The 25,840-nt window shown below is 41.1% G+C and overlaps 1 protein-coding gene across 1 annotated transcript in view; it reads right to left on the bottom strand.

Annotated features, from left to right (window-relative positions):
* The window catches only part of tox3 (TOX high mobility group box family member 3), a 38,944-nt gene that overhangs the window by 9,142 nt on the left and 3,962 nt on the right, over nt 1-25,840 (bottom strand). The window contains exons 2-3 of the mRNA XM_085765781.1: nt 7,754-7,819; nt 688-939 (exon numbers count right to left, since the gene is read on the bottom strand). Of these exons, the coding sequence (XP_085621907.1) occupies nt 688-939; nt 7,754-7,819 (318 nt within the window). The remainder of the gene's footprint in view (nt 1-687; nt 940-7,753; nt 7,820-25,840) is intronic.

Raw genomic sequence — 25,840 nt, 5'->3', positions numbered from 1 at the left:
GGTTATTCTCTACAACACAAAGCTGATCCTAAACTCCACACAAAGCATGTGTCTGTTTCGAAGACCTCGTGAGACAATGGACAGAAGCATGCATCAGCATTTACAACAGAAAAAAAAAGGTTTCAGGAGGCAACATGAATTAAATATGAGCATGTGAAACTGGCACTTTTGGGTCCCATTTTCACTGTCCTTCTGGGGCTGAATGTGCTTTGTGTTCTAACACCTGTGATCTATTCACATCTGCTCACCTTACAGAGGGGGATCATCCATGCACTGTGTGCTTCTTTCAAAAAAAAAAAAATCCTCACAGTAAGTAACATAATATCATGACATTTACTCAATGTGATCATATACCTCCTGTGTTGTAAACAAGGCCAGATGCTGTGCCAGATGCACTGACAACAGGAGGCGTACCAAAACTGTGAAGGTGACATCGTGGTTCAGTAAAAGGGCTCATTTAAGGACTGTACGTCTCTGATATCAGGGGTCTCTAGTAGTACATACTTATAAATCATATCTTTTCGCTTGGTTACCACATCTGGAGCTGCAGCTACAAGTAGAACAGCTGCTGGAGCAGAGCTGGTGCAGGGGTTTTGTGTGTTGACAAATGAGCATAACATTTCTCTAGTCCGGAAAATAAATGGACTTTTTGATTTACTGGTGTTATAAATACATAGCAGTGCTCACCACAGGTTGGCCGTTGTTGACAGACATCCCTTCCTGGTCCATCATGTTGCGTGAGATGGTAATAGAGGGCAGCTCCAGGCTCTGAGGGGGGAACTGAGGGATTAATGGACCCCTGTGCGGGCCTGGGGGTTCTGGCATGGCTTGGAAATGTGAGTCCACTTCTGATAGACCCAGACCAGACTCCGTCTCAGGTGGAGGCGTTATGGGAGGAATCTCAAACTCCTCGTCGCCTAAGCTGGGCGTATGAAAAGTCTGAAAAGAAGGACGGAAAAAGGAAAAGTCATCAAAACCATAACACACACAACACATTCACCGAGGTGGGCCTTATCTAAGTTACCGGAAGCAAACCTTCAGGGATTAAATCAGACAACTTTGTTTTAGAGAGGGAGTGTTTTAGTGGAGTGGTAATACACTTGTCTGGAAGTGCACTAAGATGTAACATTTCCAAAACCTATTAAAGTCCACTTTGAGTAAAAAGAAGGAAAAAAAGCAAGAAAACGTCAAAAGCAAAAAAAATATATATCAAGCAGCAATCACGGGAGAGAGAGGATACATGATAAAAGCCCTTAATCTTGCGGATGGAAGATGTTGGGTTGAAGTGCAGTGAAAATACACGTCACTGGGAGATGGGTTTAAAGAACATTTTCAAAGATTATTACGCTTGGCCAGAAGTGTTTCTTTTTGTTCCCCTTGCCTGCACCCTTAAATCTGCTCATCAAACAGCCTAATCCTTCTGCCTTTCGAATTAAAGCTTTTGGTCACACTTAATTTGCTTATGTGCCTTCTTGGAGATGGGACTGTTCACCTACTTTGGTCTTGTTGTCATCTGTACATTGCATTAAGCTAGACTCTGGAAAACCAATATAGTCATATACCCACAATGACCACACTGCAGGTCCACATAGATGCAGCTGAATATGGGGCCAAACTGCGTGCTATCTGAGTCTCTTACCAGAGCCGATATGGCTTTCACTGCTAGCATGGCTCACCATACTGTTTGAAAATGTAGTGGTACGGTGCTAAAATCACAAGAGACACCGAGCACTGCTGGAAATCCTGCTGAAAATGAAACAAAAAGAAGCCAGCCCTGCTTCAGGTTGATGTCTAACACTCCTTCCTCATCCTTCTGTCTCTTTTAAAGACCCGCCTCTGGCGACCTCATCAGCAGTTTCTCTCTCTTAACAAAATTTGACAACATTATGGCATGTGTAAAGAATCATCATAGTCTGGCTTGTCTCATAGGAATCAAACACCTACCATAACACAAGTGAAGTTCTGTTAATCTCAAAGGAAACTGCTCTCAGTAACAGCGCTAACCAGGCCTGTCTCTCCTGTCTTCCTCAGCTCTGTCTCTCTGTCTCCAGCAGAGGATGGAATAACAGAAGGGAGACAACGGAGGGAATATGCCAACACAGCCCTTGATTAGGGAGTATTAATGTTCCCCTTGCTTGCTTTAGCACACAGACACTTGAAACTAATTCATTGCCTAGTCAGGACAGCTGTCTTGACAAGCACTGATGAATTCCTGTGGCAGAGGAAGCTAATAGAGTTTTCATTCCCCCCTTTTCTTCCTCTCTCCCTGCTCCCGACCACTGTTTCACTTTTCGGTGCTTGTTTCACAGCTCGAGAATCAGTTCTCCTTTCAGAAGGAGCTAAGGTCATATTCATCACCCCTGGCCTCTGGCTCGCAGAGTTCAGAATAAATCACACGCACCTTCAGTAGGAGCCAATTTCTCTGAGCCCTTCGCTGTCATATTGTGCTTCAGCTTCTCAAAAACCTCTGGAACTTAGTTCATAATAATGCCCGTTCAGCAGCATGTGAATAAAAAACATATAGTGAGTGTCATGAAGTTAATAAAAACAAAGCTGTCATGAGCCATGGCATTAAAGTTCCGGTAGCACGTGGAGAAGATGAGAAATCGTTCATCATCTCTGTCTTCATTCATCTTTTTCAACTTCCCCTGTGGAGCAGGGTCAATCTCCATGCCAGCCCTGAGATCTATGGTCCCAGCCTCATCTGTATCATATCACATAGCATATCTGAAAACAATGGCACAACATTATAACCTCTCTGATACAGAAGCAGTCATGTTTTGGTCTCACTGGGTCCAGCGCAGTCACATCCATAACAGGGGTTGTGGTACTTTGGCCACATTTATCCACATGAGCCCAGGCAGGGAAGCTTTCAGGAAGAAAAATATCACTATAGATGCTATTTGCTGATGTAAGTAGGTTTCCCGTGGTGCTTCATTGTGTAAGGAAAATCAGGGCAAAACTATATAGGCTACTGGATCCTATGGGCTGGTCCACTGTGGCCTGGATTATAGAGCCAATATAAAGTTTTTAGAAAAAACATTAAAGGGTAAGGTTGGCTAAGGTGAACTCCACTTTTGTAGAAGACAAGCATGACTGTGACCTTTAAGTGAGACATAGACATGTCGTTGAAGGAGAAGAATACTAGTGTTTAGTGCCCGCTAAACAGCATGGAGGTGGAGGACAGAGGGAGAAAAATACCACAGCTGGGGAGTATCAAGGACTGTGTGCATCACTCCTTTTTGTTAATGATGATACAAATTAACATCTGTACCAGGGGCACTGATAATAGAGACATGGCATTTGTGTTTCATTTGGGAGGTGGTGGGGGAGAGGGGGTATATGGAAGATGTCAGCTGTCCGCAAAGAAAAAAGGCCCACTCCCCGGGGAAGAAGTGCCAGATTTTACTGGAACCCACAGAGTGTTACAGTGTTGCACACTGTCTGGTGTCATTTCACATAAAGCCAGTCTAATTCTGCACCAGGAGCAGCTTAGGGGGCTCTGATCGGAGATTAAGAGATGCACAATCCACTTTCTTCGCATCACCAGCCTGATTATCCATTTAAATTGTTCCGAAAGGCTCAGCAGAGCCAAGTGCCAGGCCAGATGCTGGCTTGGGATGTGCAGGCATGTACATGTTAAGGGATGGGCCGAGGGGGGCGGGGAGGGACAACAGAGTGCGAGAGAGAAAGAGTAAGTGTGTATGCTTGTAACAGAGAAGCCGGGTGTAAGCAGCATGAGCATCATGAGCAGATGTGTGGGAAATCTCCAGCCCTAAACTGCTTCTTGGAGTTGGTAAACCTGGGCTACACTGCACTGAGCTGCAAATTATTCTCAACAATCCTTAAGTGTAAGTTCATTTGAGATTAGTTAAAAATAGTCTCAAACTCCAAGTTGTGAATGACTTCCTTACTCAGTATAATATCATTGCCACCATGAAACCGAGACTGAAACTGTGACACAAACGTGCGCAAACTCATGTAGCAATAGCAGAAGTGCAACCCTGAACCCCACACCAACCCCATCTCCTCGCTGCCTCCACTGAAGCTGCAACCCAGTGAGCTCTCATTATGTTACTAACAAAATAAAACTCATTTTTCATTTCACACCTACAACATATGTAAATAATGAAATACTTTATTGCACATAAAGGCAAGCAGTGAAAAGATTTATATTATTCATATTACTTATTCTCTTAATTAGCTCACAATGGATCATAACCCTGACACTGAAGACACCCTGAACCAAACTGGACCATTCTGAACCAAACCATGAATCTGAAGATTCATTTTACATCAACTTTGGACCAAAGTCGTAAAATAATTTGAATTTGAATTTATTAAAGAATAGCCCCTTGAGATGTAGCATCTCATTTTCAAGGGGGACCCTAGACAAACATATACATGGAACACATGACAACATTACACTACATTACATTATAGACATACATAATATAACAAATGACATCTTGCTCCCGCACTCCCACATACAACCCCTACCCATATAAGTCTAACACACAGAATAGACAAATTGAATAACAAGGATCAAGGATGTGAACATACAAACATAACAAGAATAAAGAAAATAGAGAAAGAAAAAAAGAAAAAAAATTAGAAACTTGAGCAATTTGTTTTGAGATGGGAGTGTAGTGACATCCTGAAAAAGTGTAATAGAAGAAAGATACTTAAGACACGAGAAGCTACTCCCTAAATGCTGCTAAGATGGAGGAGAATGATCTTTAACAGAACTTTAGACCCAAAGCTCTTCTTGTGGGAAACAGTATAAGATGGTTTATAGAGGATATTGTTTTAACTCTACATATAAATAAAACCTTACAACAAAGTGACTAGGGAACGTGTATCAATGACTTTTCCCCTCAGACGGTTTCTCCCTTTGCTGCCATGATACTCTTTCAATATCAGGACAAAGAGGAAGAAAAAGCTTTTCAGGCAATATTCCCAGTCCTTCAATATGTAGTAATGCAATTCACAGATGCAATAACCAAGACTTGTTAAAGGCAGCAGTATGCAATTACTGCATAAAACAGGCCTCAGAATCAATAGAGGCAGGATTGAGGATCCAGTTTCAAATATCTAGACAGGCAGAGTGCAGCTACTCAAATGACAACATCAACCATGGCACCCCTAATCAACATTATTTCAAATTTCGATCATTTGTAGTCAATTTCTACATATTTATAGTTCATTACACATCTCTAATTTGATTGGGAAGGTAAGGTGATACATCTGAGTGGAACACAATCTCAGTGTACAGTATCCCTTTCCCTGAGGGGAGCAGTCAAGCTTTCCCTGCTAGGATGTATGCTTTACTGGGCACACCAAGGTCATCTTATCTCATCCTCTAAGTGCATAAGGTAAATGATACACCGGCCATCAAAACAGCAAATACGCGTCTGCTGTTCTGATGTAGAAGCATTCTGCCTCGAGCACAAACAACTTTCCAATCTAGGGTAAATGTAGTTAGGAAAATAGCATCAATATGAAAACAGCTTTATATTTTGATGATTTCATTTTGAAGTATAAAAACACAAACTGCACTATATGTTAAATTGAAACCACACAGCCTTTAAAAAAAGGAAATTACGCATTCTTCCTCCTACAAATGACAACTTCAATTCATAAGCAGTAAAACACAGCTGCAGTAAATTCAGCACTCTTGGGATGTTGTTGCTTCAATTTCACTTGGCCTGGTGTGATTGGTATCTTGTGTCCAATAACATTAGCGTACTTCAGAGAGGCAATGTTTAGGTTAAGTTGAACAACATACATTACTTAGTAAATTCACTGGCTTTATGACTCTACTTCTGTTATTGTTACACCATGTTTTTAGCACTCAACATTATCTCAGAACCCTGAAGGTTCAGGAGGTGAAGCTCACATTGCACTGAGCTGAAAATAATGGCTGCAGGTTGTTGACTGGTGTCATCATTCCCACCACATCAACATTACAATACTATTGTGGAGAATCTAACATGCATCGTAGCTTAGTAGCTTCATAAAATACACAAAGTTTGCATCTATTTATCCAAGAACTTGGTCTGATTTTGTTTGAAAACAACAGCAAATGTGGTGGAATAGATTTAACTTTTCTGTCAAACTTAGCTTTTCAGCATGAAGCCCTCGTGAAGAAGACTTCTTTTTGCTTTCCTGTGCCCCCAGCCAAAGGCAGACACATTAAGTAGATTAATATAGCATTAAAGTGGTGATACTGTGAAGCTTCACAACTCAAAGAGGAAGTTACTTTAATCTTACTTTAGCTCAGGTTGCAACAAACAATACTTTGTACACTCCAGCGCTTGAAAAGAAAAATCTATGCTGAAGACCTCTCTTTCTCTCTCCCTCTCTCTCTCTCTAAGCACAATACCATCTGTGCCTTAACACTGGAAACAGTTGTTCCTTTTGATAAAATGCAAATGAGCTAGGCTGTTTTTATCAAGGAGCCCCCCCACCTCCTTCTCCAAGCCCATCCCCCTTTTTCCCCTGACTGTCACAGTGGGCCCTCGCAGCTGGGGACTGAATGCTCTCCAAGCAGCTTGTGTCGGCGTGGTCCCCGCTGCAGTGGGCCCCAGCAGCCCGTGGATACAGAGGATGGGTCCACTCAGCACAAATGTGGGGGAAAATCAAACTTCTTCCGTCACACCCCGTGGCTTTGTGTGGCGGCCACTTTATGAACATGAGGTCACGCGCTCCAAACACTTTTGAGCTTGAATGTCACTGTTGCATCCCAACTGTTGTGACTGGCATGAATGAAAACAATACGTTTCACAATGACATCTATCAGAGTGTTTTGGAGCTGTGCGCTGATGCTGTGGGTTTTGAAACCAGATTAATCTCCTCTGCTAAACTGGATGAGATTGGTCCGTTTGAACCACAAAGGATGATGGGTATTTTTGGTGCACTTGTCCATAATGACAGGGCAGCAGAGTGGGTGGAGGAGAAATAAAACGGGTAAATTTAGAAACACTGTAAGGACTTCTATAGCTCAGAAGGATGCTTATTTATCCCCAGAGAAACAACTATCCACTTCTTACTTTTAATGCAGCAGTACAGTGCACTGAGTTATTACAGTAGCTCTGCAGCCAAAGATTGCTGGTGACATTTCACTTTTTGTAAGTGGCAGCAGATAGAGTGGCTCAGTGAGTGAAAGAACTACAGAAACTCTTTGGGCTCCTTCATTATATCTTTGAAAGGGAGGAAGAAAACAGGTGCTTATATCCCCAGCTTCCTGAGATATCACTTTATCTTGGAGAGTGCAGTCGAGGTAGTCAGATCACATCAGCCTCAGCTCTCTGAAGTTACTGTGAGACAATATAGGCTGAGCCTATAGCTCATCTTTTCCTAAGCTTGGAGTTTTGGTGTGGGTCTCCCAACAGGCGACATCAAAGCAGACAGAATTTCATGTAATAAGAATAATGTTGCCCGTGATAAAAATTGGAAAATTCAAATCAGAATTTAATATGGATGTTGTAGAGGGATTTATTATATGAAACAGGGTTACTGCTTCATGATATTGGTTTGTACTCTGCCAATCTACATATCCTTAAATATCACCAAGTAATATTAATAGAAGAGCAATATCATGACACCTAAGATCAGACTAAATGAAAAATAAATGTACCTAGTATGAAAATGAGAATTTAACTTTCACAGCACTGATATCACAAAGTTTTAGCTGAATTTCTCATGTTCAAAAGGGGGAATTTTAGTATTTAAAAAAGTAAAATATACTCACATCACCAGCAGCCAGCAAGGCACCGTTGGCCTCCGCCATGTTCATGTAGTTGTTGTTATTCTGGAACTGAAATTAATAACAAGAAGAAAAAAAAACACAATCAGTACAATGGTGTCCAAGTAAAAACCCAATGAAACATAAGCCACTCCCCTTTGATAAGGGACACCTGTCACTTAAACAGGCTGTCACACTCCGTTCTAGATGTTTACACATCGGGTTAACCCCTTTCCGTGCGTGCACCGACACATTCTGCCACTCTGCCATTATTGTGACATGACAAGAGGCGTGTGAGAGGCCCAGGCCGATTGGAACAGGGGTAATGAGAATCTGGTCTGGCTATTCAGCTCTTGTGGGATGGCAATTAAGTGTATGTTTGCATCACAAAGCCAAGTATCAAGATGCAATGGCAGGTTATTAACTTCAAATAACCTATGGGAGAGGTGTGATACTGAGGGGAAATAAGGAGGTGGGGAGTGTTTTTAATATGGGTAGAGCAGTGTTTAACAATTAATTTGACTTGATTTACATTTATCTACAGTATGCTTATGGATCCACCCATTATAAAGCCAAGCATTTACTTGTTAATACAAGAGTAGATTTCAGAGTAAAAACTGTGCAAAACCAATAAAGAAAGCCACGCTGCAAAAGACACCTCACTATTTAAGACAATTGATAAGCTATTAATACCCTGTACTTTGGTAGGAAATAACATGTTTTCACAACACCCCCATCACCCTAAACCCTCCAACCCACACATAGCCTGCTGGCAAAATGGCAGCCACTTCCTTTCTTTGGAGGCACAACCATGCTGACAGGTAGGAACAATGGGACATAGAATGAAGAATTATGGGCTAGCAGCTGGGCCCAGGAGCACAATGCACCTCTCTGTGAGTGAGGAGTGCAAAAACCCAGCCTACACGGCTCAGAGGAGAAAGAATCACAGCGCGTTTGCGTCTTCATGAGGTTCCACTGAGAACACTCTTCCCATTCTCAACAAAGCTCTGCAGTAATCTCTTTTGTGTGTTTATTACAAAGTCACTCTCTTAAAACATTATGAGTGATGAGGAACTCCAAAAGACAGAGCGAAAAAAAAAAGGCTTCTTATCTGAGCAGAAGCCAAACAATAGTGGAAACAAATTAAGATCAGAGCGAACTGAGAAGTGCATTAATATATTTTCTGGCCCTCTGTGTTTTTTTTTTTCTTCTGCTTTCTCCTTTTCTTCCGAGTGGTTAGTATGCGAATGTAATTACCGAAAGAGCTGCTGCTAATCAACTGCGAATGGTATCCATTAATTAGTCTATGCCCTGGAGAGAGAGTGGAGAATCAGCAGAAATGTTAACAGTGTTACGCACCAGTGAGAAGGGGAGCCACAAGCTCTGCTAGCAGTTGCTGAAGCAGGTGGTTTGAGCTGTCTAGGCCTCTGGTGCCGTCTTACCTGGAGCTGCCCCACTAAACTATATCTGACTCCAGCACTGGGGTTTACATGTTTGCACAAATGCTCACACGAATGTACAAAAGACACACACACACAGGGAGACTCACAGGCCTCAAGTGAGAAACATCTGTCAATAGCTAGCCCTCCTTTGCTTCCCAGCTGTGTGTAACTTTGAGACATGACATGGCTGGGTTACGTCAGCCACTCGGCTGGTAATTAACCTTATGCTCGGCTTATCTCGGAAGTGCTACTCCGTCCCCCCCTCTTCTTTTAGATAACAAATTGAAGTCTCAGAGATATCCCTCTCTATTCAAGCACTAGGAACATTGTTCTGATTGTGGGGGAGATAGGGCTTCGTGCAGTGGTGTCTCTGTTTCTATCCCCGTGTCTCTCTGGATGTGAATAAGATTTTACAGAGAGCAGACAATTGCTCTTCATTGTAAATAATTCCTTGATAATTTGGGAAAGTCCCAGAGAAATATAGACTGATTTGTAATCCTCTCTCTAGTAATGATGCTTGTTTACTCTCCTGGAAGGAAACTGTGAGAAAGGCAAACTTCTTGCTAGCATTAACAGTCACACATTTTAAACTCAATTACTCGCCATGTTAGACAACACTGGTTAATGTGGACGACACCTTCACGAACATGCAAGTGTTGATAACTCACTGAGAAATGTGTATTTAAACAAACACCACATTGAGAGGTATGGTTGAATAACATATTGTAAGCATGGACACTGATCCGAATCACATTAGCTTCATAAGAGAAAACACAATCAAGTTAAGTCCAAGTACTAATTAGTAGTGTGAAACTCCCTGGGCTCTGTCTCTGTGAGTCACGCTTTATTGTGTTTCCAGGGCCCTTTAAGAGCAGTTCCAAATCTCCTCTGAGATCTGTGACTAACATCCCAAGAAATGTCCCCAGCCACTGGTATCAATCTTCTCCATTAAAAGCTGTACCATGTTGCGGTGCGGCCGGGGCTGAAGGCCTCGACGGACGACCAGAGCAGTGTGTGGAGATTGTTATTGTTATTCCCAAGTCATTTTTTGGGGGTGAAGGCAGTCAGCGCTCATGTTCGCGGCAGTGCCGATTGAGTCAAATGCCAGATGAAATTAAGTGTGATTGGAGGGACCATGCAGCTGACGGTGAGGGACCGCGCTAAAATGGGTCAGTGCAAACAATGAAGGCTCTGTAATTAAAATGATGTGACGAGTTAGACGAGAGCTGCAGCAGCTATGTGAGGGGCCAAACAGCCGTGTGTGTGTGTGTGTGCAGTGAGAAGCATTTTTGTGACAGAGATGTAACAAAAATGAAAAGCTGGGGAAATATGGGGAAAGGAATCATTGGATTACGTAGGATACATGCGCATGGCCCCAAAAAACTGTCCTTAACTGTCTCGTAAAGCACTATAGCAACAGCTCAGGCGGTGACGTTACGTGCATTCAAGCAACAACCATCTCACTACAAGTCTTCACATTTCCAAAAATCAGTCATGTACTCCTTGAAGGGAACCATAGGGAAACCATTGAGAAGAGTGCTTTAAATAGCTTTAGGGGGCTTTTATTAACAGAGTGAATTCACAGTTAAAGGTGCTCTGTAATATGAGTCGCACTAAGAGCCAGGCATGGCTACATGGCAGAGCAAACACTGGGCACTCAGTGTTTTTATTTCTCCTTCTGCACCACCAGCACATTTCTTCAATAACTGTTTAACAGGAGAGAATTAAGAGCTTACATGGACCCTGATCCTGATGTGAAAAGACTCCACTGTCTGCATGATCGCAGGCAGACGGAAAGCCAAGCAACCTCGCAGCGAATGGGATAAATATGAATTTCTACATGTTGCTGTAAATGCACAGTACTTCCCTTCTTGTCTTTCTTAGTCAAGATAACACATCAAGGACATACATTTAAACAACAAATATCAACATGCACACTGCCTATTTTTTATATTTTTGACTGAAACAGATGTAATTCCGATGCTTGATCTCTCCCACTTTTTAAATCCCTGTGCAGGAATATTTGTATGAAAGAATGTCTAGTGGGAAATAAGGTGTTTTACAGCTATTATAGCAAACAAAATTATTTCAACCTCAGGGCAAACACAATATTGCACCAACATGACCCCATCTCACCCCCAGTATGATGGAGTAACCACACAGATCCTATCAGTAAACATGAACTGGACAACCAAGATCCACAGAATACATGCCTGAAGAGCGCTTGATAGCACCGCTGCCATCTCTGCATACAAATGGAGAAACATGCACCACTTTCTGCCTTTTTCCATCTGAACATACAATACTGCTTTGTCAGTGCTCATTGAATAATCATTATATTAACAGAGTCACTGGTAAAAATGATGATTACATAATATTTTAATACAAAAAAGACAATTCTAACGAGCTTCTGCAGACTGTACTTTAGTGTTACAGCACAATCAAAAATTCACAATACCAGTGCTGTCTGTCAGCAGGTAACCAAATTGGACACATTCTTTCTCCCCACCAATAGCCACCAACCTAATTCAATCAAGCGCCCGGGCTTTTCCAGAAACATATCAACTGCTGACAAGCGATTTTACAGTTCAGCTTGAGCTCAGTAATCACAGCCTACCATGTGTTCTCTGGAACATGACACTTGTGCTAATATGGTCTCCAGTGGTCTCCATAAAAGACAGCAAAAACACCACAGTTAAAACTCAACCTCCAATCCTGAGAAACCCACAGTAATTTGCTATGTATTATTTTATGCAATTTCCTTTAAGGCTCGGCGTACGGCCAGGTTAGAGCCACTCTCTCGGCAAAGGAGATTTCAGTCTCAAAAGAGCAGCCCCGTTTGCTTTCCTGCAATCCTGCTCGGGCCCGTTGAAGCCCCTGAAAAAGTTATCTCCTGATTCCCGAGGTCCTCCTCAACAAATACATGCTCATTTACAACCCAATTCAGAATAAACACTCTGCAGCTGCCTCTCTGGTGATCACAAGGCCTATTCACGCCCAGCAGGCTGCTGCACATGCAGCGCAGAGCTGACATATATAGATATATTCCCTCCTATGTGTGCAGCAGTCAATTTGTAAAGCGACTCCACAACACAGCATGTCCACACAGTCTGCTCGCAAGCTGTGTTCTGATCTGCAGGCCGAATCGATTGGTAATTCAGTTTAAAGCTAAAATCATTACTCCCCCAGCCCAGCACTGTCTTCCGCCATTAGGACCGCTAGTCCTCAACTACATAAGGTAGCATCGAGGGGAAGTACATTGTGAGCATCTCACTCCTCCTTCGCTTCTCAGTGTGAGTACCTTAACAGCCATCCAGAGCATCCAGCATGAGTAAAAGTCCAAGTCTTATCTGGGATCTGAATCAAGCTGATGACAGTTTTTTTCAGGCTGTGTAGATTTATCTCCTCTCTCACACCACACTGACCACTGTGGTCTGAGCTGTTGTCATCACAGCTTGCTCTGCGATAGTAAACTCAAACCTCAAGGAACAGTCTAAACCCCTTGGCCTTGTGAACTCTGCATCCTGCCTTATACATGTTGGAGGTGCAGGTTGAAATTTAGACCTTTAACTTTTGATTGAAGATGTCATCAACAACATCTCTAAAATGTAAAAGCTAGCCTTTATAGATGGAGGTTGTCATGAGCAAACCCAAAAGGCAAAGCCTGTGTTCTTCAAATTACACTTCATGGTGCAGGAACATTACAATTCTGTCATGGGGCATTAAACTAAGTTTGCATATCCAACCAAAATGACAAGCTTAACTATCAAAATAAAAGGAAAAACTTTGAGCGATTTCACAGCTCAGCAAATATGTATTATGTTTTTTCAGGCTTCCCAGTCATTATGGCCGTGTTGACAGACAGTAAAAGGCGAGTTATAGTTGGTGCATTCAGAATATTCCTTGGGGCTAAATTTACATTAAGCTCAGACATGGTGTATAAGAGTGATAACATAGAGATGCAAACAGACCAGGGTGAGACAGCATTTGTAAGATCTTTGCATGTCTTTTAAAGTACTTGCAAATAAGAACAGCTGAGTTTATTGCACAAGTTAATACATTAGTTCAGCAGGAAAGCTGCCACTCACATTATTTTTACAGCACTCTTCACCTCATGCTTGACAGCACTGTGGCCATTTGATTTCTGGGATCTTATCATGAAATATCATTCCCTCACTGTAGCACCACATGAAGGTCTGAACAAACTTTCGTGGAAATCCATCCAAAAGTTGTTAAGAATATTTCAGTCCAGACCAAAGTGGTGCGCAGGCCGACAGACCAACACTGCCACATCACAAGCACAGCTAAAAATAAGACGACTCTTATTTTGAATTGTTCTTTTCCTCATTTCTTTAATAATGTTAATATCCAAAAACTCTTTGTCATCAAGTTTTACGTGTAAATGTTGATTTAAGACCCAACATAGCGTCAATACACTAACACATTAACACCATAATTTCATCCACAGCTTCATCCAATGCCAGTGTGTTACACAATGGAACTAAAATACACTGAGGTTCACCATAGCTACTGTTTTCTCTAAGGCTAAGACTTGCAATTGCTGCCAAAACAAAGATGGTCTCAGCATTCGTCATAACGGACCCATAGCCTGAGCCCAGTAGTCTCAATACTATGCAGGTCAACATCCAACATCCCGTTTTTTTCTCTCTCTTTTTTAGCTGTTGAGTCTGCTCAGTACTCTCAAGAGCAAATCCTAAAAGAAAGCGCAAGCTAAATGGGGTGCCATCTTTGATCTGACTGGGTGCAAAGCCATTGGCCCACAGCCACAAAGGGGCTTAGATGATGGAGAGAGCCTCAGAAACATGGTGTAGCTTTCTCACAATGGCTGCTGTTGCATGGACACACAGCTCTTGAGGAAGCTACATGAGAAAGGCTTGGCTTGGTGGTGTTGTCTTGCTCTTACTGCTAAGCCATGTCTCAAGGCTGTTTACTCTCGGCAGCTTTGAAGCAACTCCAACTCAAGATGGTATCAGAGGTGTGGATTTGAACCAAGCTTACTCTGCTCTGTTTGTCACTCTTCTACAACAGAGCAGATGGCTGCTCTGGGGTTAAGGAAGCCAATAACTAAACATTACATGGTTAAATGTCATACAAAAGAAAAGCGGCTTTCTGTCACTGGAAATGGGTTTGTTTTTGGTGGCGCTAATGGTGATGGCTGTGCTACTTCTCTCAGTTTGTCGTGTGGCTATGAGCTCTGGGACTTGGATCCACATAAAGCTCTATTGAAAGCTGCTGGGAGTGGAGTCCTCTCTTATTGCTTTAGCAGCACAGATGCATTTTTCTATTCCCTGTGTGCCGTCACTGGCTAATACACTCATTATAACCAGCTTTGGAAATGTGCACAGTCAAGAGCTTTTAGTGATGGACTCGACACAATCCTTTATTTCGTATAGAGTAATGGCAGGAAGAGGGAGATATTCGATTTAGTGAATAAAAACAATAGGTAGAAAAGCCCAAAATATTGAGAGTGATCATAACAAGATATTCAGTCCAGTGAATCCTTAATCTATAGTACTGTGTTGATACTAATAATAAGAAATGTACACTCTTTCTAGGGATGGTTCTTTTTTTTTTTTTACTCTTTACACTAAATGTAAACGTTTTAAAGCTATTTGGAGGATGGGGTGCAGCCAGTTAGATGTTACACTTTTAGCCATTTCAGTCCAGTAATAGATTTTAAAACCTCCCTGTGTACTGTGACAATAACTTTCCAAGTTGGTGTGCAACCTGTGTCTTTTCTGTTATTCTTACCATAAGTCCACAGTAAGCACAAACCGACCAGTTGTTCAATCTCTATAAATCTGAAAAACACAAACTGCTGAGCGGTGACTCATATATCAGTCTATTATATACTACAGGGCTGACTGTATTAAACAAATGGCTAGGCCTGCAGCTGGAAAAGAGAGGCAATATAGAGAGAGCAGAGGTTATTGTCTAATTTAAATCTTGGCTGCTTTCCCAGAGCTGTACCACATTCCAATTTGTGGCTGTGTTGCTTGGCGCTACTGACAGAGGTCCGGCTGCAAATACTCTCGGGCTCTTCTCCAGAAATGTGTCTCCAAACTGACAATCAACAAGTTGGCAGAGATTAACAGAATGACTGGGGCAAATTAGGTGAAATAATGAAAATGCAGAGATATGGATGTTTTGCTTTGTGCCATCTCCGCACGTGCCATTTTGTTTTTATCTCCCACTGCGGCGGCAATAATGTATCTATAATCATTACGACTTGATGTGCAACAACACAGAGCCATCAAGAAAGCCAGCGCATTGCTTCTCTACCGTCTTTGAGTTCCATAATGAAATAGCAGCTGGAAAAGACATCTGTGAAAACATAGTAGTCACAGAATGGTTGAGAAGGCTCTTAGAAGCAATTAGCTATTTCAAGCATTTTCTCTTTGGCATACTATTGTCCATTCATCTGCTAGATTGACAGCACACCAGGACATCATTAGCAAACCTGACAGCTGTTGAGTTGCAGACATTGTTTTTCTTGTGACAGCAACCATCAGGCTAAGTGCTTCACTAATGTTTTTAACAGTAGTTAAACTCAAAATGTCACTTTAACATTTCCTACTTCAAAAGCACCAAGAGATTAAGATACCAGCTTTGAATAATTACAAACACTAAGCTTCAACTTTGATTCCATATCATTGCACTGACATTTAAAGAGATTTGGAACAAAGACGCACTACACATCTTTTAGTCATAATGCAAAAATGATTCCTTTCCGCTGTGTAAAAACGACAGGTGGGAGATCAAAGGCACACAGAAACCCGAAGGTCTGCTGTGTATTGAGGACGTGCTTTCAAAAGAACAAGGTAACTTAGCAAAGTGTTCACATGAGAAAAAACAACTCTATTCTAGCTTTATTTAAAAATCTTTTCTGTTGATGACACTTGTCAGTGTGTGTCCAATTTCCCCATTGATCAGGCAAACTGGTGAAAATCCATTTGCCATACAAATCTTGCACTTGTGCGGTATATAAGCAGAAGAAACTATGAACCACAATCATTTGTAAAATGTGCAGACGCAACGGTTGTCATATCCTGTAGATTAAATTTTGACAAGCCCTTCCAACATTCCCTCTCATACACATGAAAGAGCATACAAGCAAGTAACCCTGACTCTGTCTTTTTACAATTTAAAATAATTGTATAATGTTGTATTTGTACAACCCTTCTTTACAGCTGTATTGATTTCCTCCTTTGACCACAGCTCCCTCTGAACACTTTTATCCCATTTCTCTACTGCAGGCAGCTAAAAAAGGAGTCGCTGAAAATTTCTGTATTTGAGCCTTGACCTCTATTTTAGGATCATGCTGTGAGTTTCTCCACTAAAATAAATGAGAGCAGGGCACAGTCTGCTCTGCACTCACACCTTCCAGTGCACATGTTCCCCTATCACTCTTCATTTGTCTTCATTAGGCTCATTCTTGACCCGTTTCTCTGAATTCCTGGCCAGTAGGTACAGCCTGCACAGAGCATCAGAACATGTGATATTGCAGCTCATATCTCCCGGCATCTTGTTGGTTATATACAAAGATGATTAACACCTAAATGGAAAAAAACTTGACAGCAGTAACATAAGGTTAAATGCATGTATCAGGGTCTCTCATGTCTGTCAGGTGCAAATCTGTAAGACAAATGCCACTAATCAAATGAATCAATATACAGGTATAACAAAACCTATAATGACAGAGATCAGTGATTTCAACAGGGGGCACCCTGCTGTAAAAGCTGATCGCAGCTTTAATTTGCAGTGAGAAACAGAATTCCCACTGTCAACTTGTCATCAGCTAATTTACCTGGAGCCAGAGGGGGAGATTCACTGGACACATAGGGAGAGTTAATCTCTTCATTCATCTTCGCTAAAGAGATCGAACCAATTAGCTCACCACATTGACTGACAGCACTTGTGTTTGCTTTTCTCCCCTGACTTCCCCCCCCTGTACTTAAATAAGGAGTTATGCAGTTTATGCTGGCTCCAGCTAAAGGGCCTCTGAAATTATTTGAGGGTACTGTACAATAGTGAAATAATCATGATGTCTTTATTCAAATCTGTCGAGTCTGAAATATTCACCACTGCAATTTGCTGTGACTGATTAGCCAGTGGAAGGGTTGCTTGGGGATAGCTCTCCAGAGCTCTGTAATTGAGCGGATTTGACTTGGGAGAGGTTTTTTCTGCTGATAACTACACACATTCCCTTTTTAATGTACTTTTCTTTTTTTAGCCTCTCCTAAGAGCCAGTGCACATCAGAATTATGATGCTTGCAGAAACAGCAGTATGCAGTATGTAGGACAGTTTATATTTCAATTGCTGTCCCTGGAAAATGGGATTCCACGTCGTCTTTCATCTGATGATTTACAACAATATCTTTGGCTGTAGCCCAGAGACCAGTCAGTGTTGGCTGGCCTGGTCACTGCAGGACTGTCAGATCTAGAAACTCAAAGATCAGGGACAACAGCCCCGAGGACTGCCGCCATGGCCTCTGACATCCCGCAATACACACAATGTAGAGAACATTGACGAGAATGTCTGTGTGCCATTACTGATTTTGTATTAGTCTCCAAAATGCTATACATGCAGTTACATATTAAATTAATTTCAGCATTTGGCATCTTTTCATCTCATTGGTGGGGAGAGTGATTTTGCCAGTCATCTGTGCTCAGTCTGCTGTGACCATTAGTTTGCGGTAGTTCAAGTGGACTAATGTTAGATAGTTTTAGCCCAATATTGTTGTGTCACCATGGTTTTTGTAATTCTCACTAGTTACCGGTTGGTAAAGCCTACATGAGATCACTTTAAATTGCAATCATCACCGCTTTCCATTGATGACCCGTGACAGTGTGACAAACACATGGTTACATTATTAGCTGGCACATACACATGAGGGATTGCAAGGCTTAAAAGGGATGATAAACAGTGCACTGAAAAGGAGTAAGCTATCAAATAATGTCTAATAATGGGCTGTTTCATTATAATCCTGTGTGGATAATTATGAGATTAATACGTCAATTCTAGTTTTGGCAGGTTCTACATCCAGGAGAAGCCATATTCACCACAGTCCTTGTGCCACAATGAAATGTTTTCTTCTTTCACATTAAATCTTGTTTATTTGGTGTAGAAAACAAAGAGAGATGCTGTTATTCTTTTCCAAAACACAACACTAATGCTCTGGGGCATGATTTGTCATTGTTATTCAGGGCTCGCTCACCTACACTTACAACATGATCCTTCTGGATTTTAATTAAGCACCAAGGTACCTCCCAGGGGGTTCTGACTTGGCAAAGGAAACCACTTTGATTTATGTACTACTTTGTTGTTCCTGCTTGAAGCTTGACTGTTATGAGAAGCTGTGGTGATGAATGAAAGAACAGGGCAATTATTCTTATTTGTTAATTAGTTCCTGTTAGGGATATGTTCTACTAAAAATATCAATACCCACTAATAGTGAAGCTGAACATCCCTCCATCTAATGACAATCAAACAGAAACCAGTGTCTTTGCTTGGACTGGGTAAACTGGGACTTTTATTGTAAGCTCAGAAACATTCAGCTAAACTTAGTGATAGTTCACCACTACATCAACTACAACTAATGGGAATGTGCCTCTTTGTGTTGCCAGGAGCATTACACATCAATTTGCATTCATTCGCTGTTCTCAACCATCCATACAGCAGAAAACAGCACAAATCAGCAAAATACTTATTTGCAAGACACGACAGTAGCTATGTCATTTCAACTGCTATTGCACAAGCACAAGTTCTTGGCTGCTGAATTAGTAATTAACAGTCAACATTATTGTTGCTCCAGAGAATTTCATGAGCAGCACACATATTTGTCAATTATAAATATGTCTCTCAGACAAATGAAATTAACATTTTAGTCTCTATCTATGAAGGAAATAAGATCTCATTGTTATGAAAAGATCAATGCATGAGGCAAAAGAACAAACACAGAAGTTGTAGTAAGAGGGCTGACAATTTTCACACAGATTAACTTTTACAGGAGTTATACATCTTAGGCAAAGATAATAATGCTATTTGTCTTTCTATAGAGGTATTACTTACTCAGTAGTTATGGAGCATGGATAGCAGCCAGTTTTCAATATAAAAATGAAGTACCGGCAAGAGTATAATCCAGACTAATGACAAATTCTACAATACAATCTAATACTGTTCAGACAATTTTCATAGCTGTTAATTGTGTTATGGTGTCAAGTTTCCTCCACTTTTTTATTAATTGACCACAATATAAAAAGTGGAAATTGCTCTTTTCTAACAACTCCATTGAGCCCCGCTGTGCCTCATATCCACATTCACAAATCAAAGTAGCAGCTGAAGACATATCCCATGATGAGTGTTAAAAGGGATGGTCAGCCACCTCAGTGACACAGCAATGGGTTCAGAGACGTTGTACGAGCTCTGCTATCCTAGATGCCTATCAGAAGCTAATGGAGTCTCGAAACTACAGGGGTGCTGTGGGGTCTCTACGATTAGCTCGCAGAACTGCTGAAGGTCAGCACTGCTGAGCTGAGCAGCCACAAGCCTTCATAAAACCATGCAGCGTATCATTATTTTCAAAGTGTTTCATTATGGACGGTTAACCTTGGCTAACTCCGACCTAACACTTTAATCAGCTGCCTGTAATGCCTTTGAAACAGTGTAATCATTCAGCTTCTCTTCTTGTTTATCAGCGGGAGACACACAAATGTAGTGGAGCCATTTAAAAAAGAAAAAAAGTGCAGAACACACTCCCAAGGCTGTTCAGGTGTTTGAAAAGTTTACACCGTGAGTCAGAACCTCCAAGAGATGAGGAAGTGGATCAGTTTCCTTGGAAGGAATGTCATTTGAAAGATTCGTCGGTGGCCGTCCAGCAAGGGAAACCCAGCCAATGTTGAGGCCTCACAGACCTTGATCTTGATTCTACTGCTGCCATCCCACACTATGACCACATGCGAGAGTTGTCGAGCCAGCAGAAACACACACATCACAATAAAACGAAGACATGCTGTGAATGAGCCTTGACTTCAACTCCTCAAAACATCAGAAGTTGGCTCAAGAATTCCACGGATCCCATTCATATTCCCAGCCGAGGTTTCAGGGACTGGACCTTTATTGTGTGGCTAGAAGCTTTTAACTGAGGCCATGTCCATTGTTCCTTTTGATCACACAACCAAATAAAAACTAGATAGATTCATGAATACTGCATCCTTTTTATGAGATGGAAAATCTGAGAGCAACAATATTTCAAGAATATTTGAGAGCTTTCTTCATTAACGAAGGCCATTGTTATGGCAAAAATAGAATTACGTAAGAGTGATGTAAGGAGTCAACAGTCCCCCAGTGTCCCTTCCTGTCATTTCAAGCATTATACATGGTTATGTTAAGACAATTTTGAGTTCTCAGTTGGGTTATAGGTAGTTATTTATGGTGAGATGTCATATGAATGGTAAAAATGACAGATGAGTTGGCAGAGAACAGTTGAGCAGAGGAAGAAATTATAAAGAAAACCATGTTACAGATCAGAGAAGAGCAACTGTTGTTTAATTCCTGTGCAGAAGGGCCTTTTAAGGTGAAATGGCTCTACAAGATAGATACACATTTCTGACAAACCCAGTATACGGAAGACATAAAGGGCAAACATATTTTCTTGGAACAGCTGTTTCATTCTCCTCTGGGACTTAATAGTGGAGCAAGACAATACTTCATCAGTGCACTGTATTGAGAGCTTGATATCATTTGAACTCAATGTGAACACTGACAAAAAAACAAACTATTCATGCCAGTGAATACTCTTATCAGTCACATGCATGTATATAAAAGATTCATTCTAACTGTGGCAGGGTGAGATGGCAGTTTTCCAATTCTGTGAGACTATTAAAGCTCATTTAGGGGAGGGGGGGGGGGACTAGCTTTATAGGCAGCAGTATTATTGCTATGGCAGTTACTGCTCAGACAGACATTAACATTATCAAACTACGACAAAACAGACTGAATGTTTTGTGGTGTTTTCTCACCAGCATGAACTGAATCATGTGAGTTAAGGATATAACAGTGACCAAGCGGCTTTATTTTATGTATGAAGCTATGAGTAATTCAGTCTTATCATTAAATATATGTTTTTAAAGTGATGCTTCCATGGACGGTTTGGTGATAAACAGGTTTTTCAGTCTTCCTTGAACCATGTGGCAGGTTTCTCCAACATGGCATCTATTTGACCATTCAAATAAAAGTTTTATTTACCCCCATTATTTAAGCTCTTTGTCCAGGAGGTCTAAGGGTTATTTGCACACCTGCTACTATTGTCAGTCCTTTTAGCACAACCTGGTAACACACTGCATTATGGGAATGTGTGATGTAGGAGGGGGCTGCCTGAAAGGGTGAATTAATCACACTGCGTAAAATGTAATACTACACACACCTGCAGCCTGCAGCCCATAATGAGAAAGAAACTCACATTCTCGCTACTCATACATGAACAATTGTTGGAACAGTGACTAATATTTCTATGAGTAGGCTGCTTTAGCGGGGATAGTTACAGCTAAATCAAACCATAAAATGAAACCTAGACCCGGCAAATAATTCTAGTTTGGTCAACAGGACTAATTCATATGTTGCTGCAAATAATAAATACATTTAGAAAATGTGATTCTGCATTTACCCAACTGGAAGCTGACTTCAGAGAAAATAACACTAACAGCTGGAGGAAAGAAGTCTGATATAAACAGCGTGGCAATGAATTCAACTCCAGTCCAGTCTAGAAAATATTACCCATAACTGTGTGAGCGGGAGGACATTTGTCAGTGGCCTGTGCTCCTTGAAAAGAGCCAAGGGCTTAAGTCAAGCAAGTCAAGTTAAAAGGAAAACAGCAGAATGTTTTGATACAGTCTGTGAGCCCATTAAGAGAATTGGACATTAGATCTATGAAACATGGAATGGCTGCGTCTCTGGAAAGCTTTAAAAATGAATGTGCCTTAACAGCGAGGCTAACCACTAAAGGGACACAACACTTATTGAATCAGCCAACCAGAAGTGATTGACTGGTCCTTTTGAAAACTGCTTAATTCACGGTAAAAGCAGTTTTTTGGGGGCGAAGGGAGTTTTTCCCCCTTCCTTTTAATAAGTCAGCAAGGTTGAGGCTGTCAAAGATGAAGTGAGCCAAAACCAGATTAAAACAGTTTATCACAGTGGAAAAATATCTTGTTTGATTCAAAGGAGCACAGTGTTCACAGAAAATAAGAAGAATCCTTCAACTATCTCATAGATGAGTTTGGTCTCTGCGTGAAACTAGGATTTATGGATGTGTTTGGAGAGGGTTTAGCTTTTGTGGCTTTGTGTATTTCCTCACAAAAAAAAACTGTTTAAATATGTTTGAAAACAACATTGTAATTGATACCAGTGTGGATAACTCTTTTACGCTATACTGTATACAGTTTAATCACCAAAATGAAAATAAATTACACATGGAAGTTATTAGTGTGTCATGTTTCATTTGCACAGTAATGAAGCATCAAATAATAACATATTTTGGAGAAAAGTAATAACGATGCAAGGAGCAATTTTCATTAAAGCAACAGATTGCATTGCACTGCATCTAAACTCCACTGTGTGATGGTGATACAAGAGCAGAAAAAATAGCTATTAAAAGCAATCAAGAAGACAAACCAATGATCATTAAGAGAACATTTAAATAGCCACTCAACTCATTGAGGAAAACAACTGAAAAAGAACTCCTGTGTTAATGTATGATATTGGATGTCAAAAGAAACTATTTTTCCTCAGGCACTTACATGGTTTGATGGATGGTGCAGCGATGCTGTGTACATGATCAAAATCCAATAACAAATGTGTCTCTCCTGCGCATTCATCCTCTTTATCACTGAAAGAGATGTTTTTGAAACCACCATGTAGCTACACATTTTCCAGAAAGAGACGGTTGTCTCAGTTCAGTGGGGACAAACACTGCCAGGGTTAATCCTCATGGAGAAACATAAAGCCATAAAGACATGTTAAGCCCACTCTACAAAAGACAACCAACTTGATTCTTTTACTTGCTGTCCTGTACTTTCTGTTTGTGCCCTGATTTGTCTCTGGTCATGAAATCATAACCTCAAGCACAGGACTGAGATGTTCTTTGTCTACGGCCATGTCGGCTGGACAGTGGGCCGGCCAAACACAGCAGTGGAGAAACTATTTCAGAGTGTGAGGTTTGTCTAAATGAAGCACGTCGAGTGAAGCACAGGGAGATGAAATGAAGAGGATTTATGAGCAGTGATGGCAGGATTACAGAAGGTCTTTACGAGTGCTGATCGGAGGTAATGGTCTACGTCTGTATAAGATTTCAGAACCTTATTGTCATGTCCACCTTATAAACAAAACAGATAACCTGGCGCTATGTTTCCCACAGGTTCACACTCTTGGTTCACCACATCAGATTAAACTGGAAAAAACAACTTGAGTGTAAGTGAAGCAAATTCTCAGAGACTGGCTTGATGCTTGTGCATGTTCATATGCGTCATGTTACCACAATGTCAACATCTTACCATGATCAACAAAGTAAAGAGAGTGACAGATGTGATAATGTGGTGCCACATGAATCAGAAACTATCAGGCTCATGGTTTAATACAACCATATAACATCTTCAGGAAGAATCACTGTGAATCCCTTAAAAGCCAATCTTCAAAAACAACTGCACACTTTTCACAAGTATGTCTCTATCACTGCGTGTGTACTTATATCATGTCATATCATAGAAACCATCATCAGCTTTGTTTACAGGGAATCCACGTTGAGACACAGTGCTGGAGGTGGAAACCTGTACACAGAGAGACATCTGCTCCATATAGACATACGTATATAGTGTGGTCGGTTAAACAGAGCAGTCATTCTTAGATGCAGGAACTTCAAGTACAGTATGTGCCTTCGAGTGGACAGACTAAAAATAACACTCTCCAATCTCAGTGGGAAAATTAGGTGTTTAATAAATCTGTTGAACTATGTCTCTTGACAGGCTACAACTAAAAGACTCAGCAAAACACATCAGCTATTCACTTCGTGGACACTTAAACATTTAACATGCACCTTGGAGTCATATCCATCAAGCATAGAGTTTGTCAAAGCAGACAGCCTCTGGGGTTAAACCCACACACACACACACACAGCGTCACTGCACACACATTTAAAGTTGTGTTTGGATATGTTTAGAATGTGTGTGATGAAATGGCACCAGCTGTGTACACTGGAGAGATGCACAAGGCCCCCTGGTTGAGCTGAATGTTAACCCCTTCCCTCCCAAGGAAGCAGAGGGGGGGGGGGGGGGCAGACACAAAAGAAGCTTGGTCCACTATAGTTCTGGACACAATAAGGGGTTTGCTGCCGTGTCAGTACTATAATTCACCAAGATCTTGCCCCCAGCTCCTTAAATCTTTGTTGTTTTTGGTTTCCTTACACATGCACGGGTCAGTGGGAGCCACATGAACCACGAGCAGGCTTCTGTTCCACCTACAGCACATTTTACAGGCTCCATAAAATCGTCTGATAATTGCAGCTGTAGTTCTACATCATCATGTCAAGTCTTACAGTCTGAACAACTTCCTCATCATTGTTTTCACAGCACAGTTAGTCTTTCATATCATGGGTGAATGGACATAGTAGATGGTGAATACATTCTCTGGAGTTTTTTTTTTTTTTTTTTAATCAATGTTCAGAATAAAAAGTGGAAAAGTTAGAGAATCTGTTTCAGAATAAGTTGTACGGCTTAAGCTTTTAGTCCTGAATGATGAGATGACACTCGTGGTTACTGGTAAAAAATAGCAAGTGTGGTTCAATACAAGACCAAACATACTGTGAGCAGCTACTCAGAAATACAACAGGGGAGCAACAGGAGTATCTGTTTACAAAGCAACCAACCAAACTATTAAATGTTGCTTTAATTAAGAATTCAGTCAATAGTAATTAAAATCGCAATCTAATTTCATGCTGCACATGACATGAGTAGTTTTCCACAACAAACAGCATGGCAAACTCAGTTACCTTGCTCAGCTAACATGCTCATAAAAACGATCACTGTATTTCTCTTTCCCGTTTTTTCTGTGGTCGCATTTTCATTAAAAACTACTACTATAGGGATTAAGGATTATAGCTTCAAGTAAAATACTTATTCTTACAGGGCTCAACATCAGTTCATACAGGTCACATAAGTTTGAAACTTTCTCGCTGTAAATGTGTTCCTGCAACAGTGTCATTAAAAAACTGATGTATGGCCCATTCTCAACTACAAAGAATTATGACGTCTCAGTGGTGCTGGTCTTGGTTTAACAAATAAACCTCAAGTGTTCGCACCAGTGTAGGTGAAGAGTTTGTATTAACATCTGTTGGTAATTTCAGTCTCTCTTTGCCTGGAGGTAATGAAAGCCCACACTAAATGGATACTGTATCTGAAACATTATTAAACCTTTAGAAAAAAAAAGGACCAGATGGCCATAAATATGGGTATAACACAGGGTCCTTTTCATGAGACCATTAAAGTCAGTCACGTTTGGCTTTTACAAATAAAGGAGAGAAGAAAAAAAGATCAAATCCAAACTGCTCCTTGTCTTTGGTTGCTGTGCAAGATCTTATTGCCC

The sequence above is a fragment of the Trachurus japonicus genome, chromosome 3 (assembly GCF_045865225.1).
Source record: "Trachurus japonicus isolate A0001 chromosome 3, Traja_1.0".
NCBI classification, from domain to species: domain Eukaryota; kingdom Metazoa; phylum Chordata; class Actinopteri; order Carangiformes; family Carangidae; genus Trachurus; species Trachurus japonicus.
This window is presented reverse-complemented; position numbering and strand designations above follow the sequence as displayed.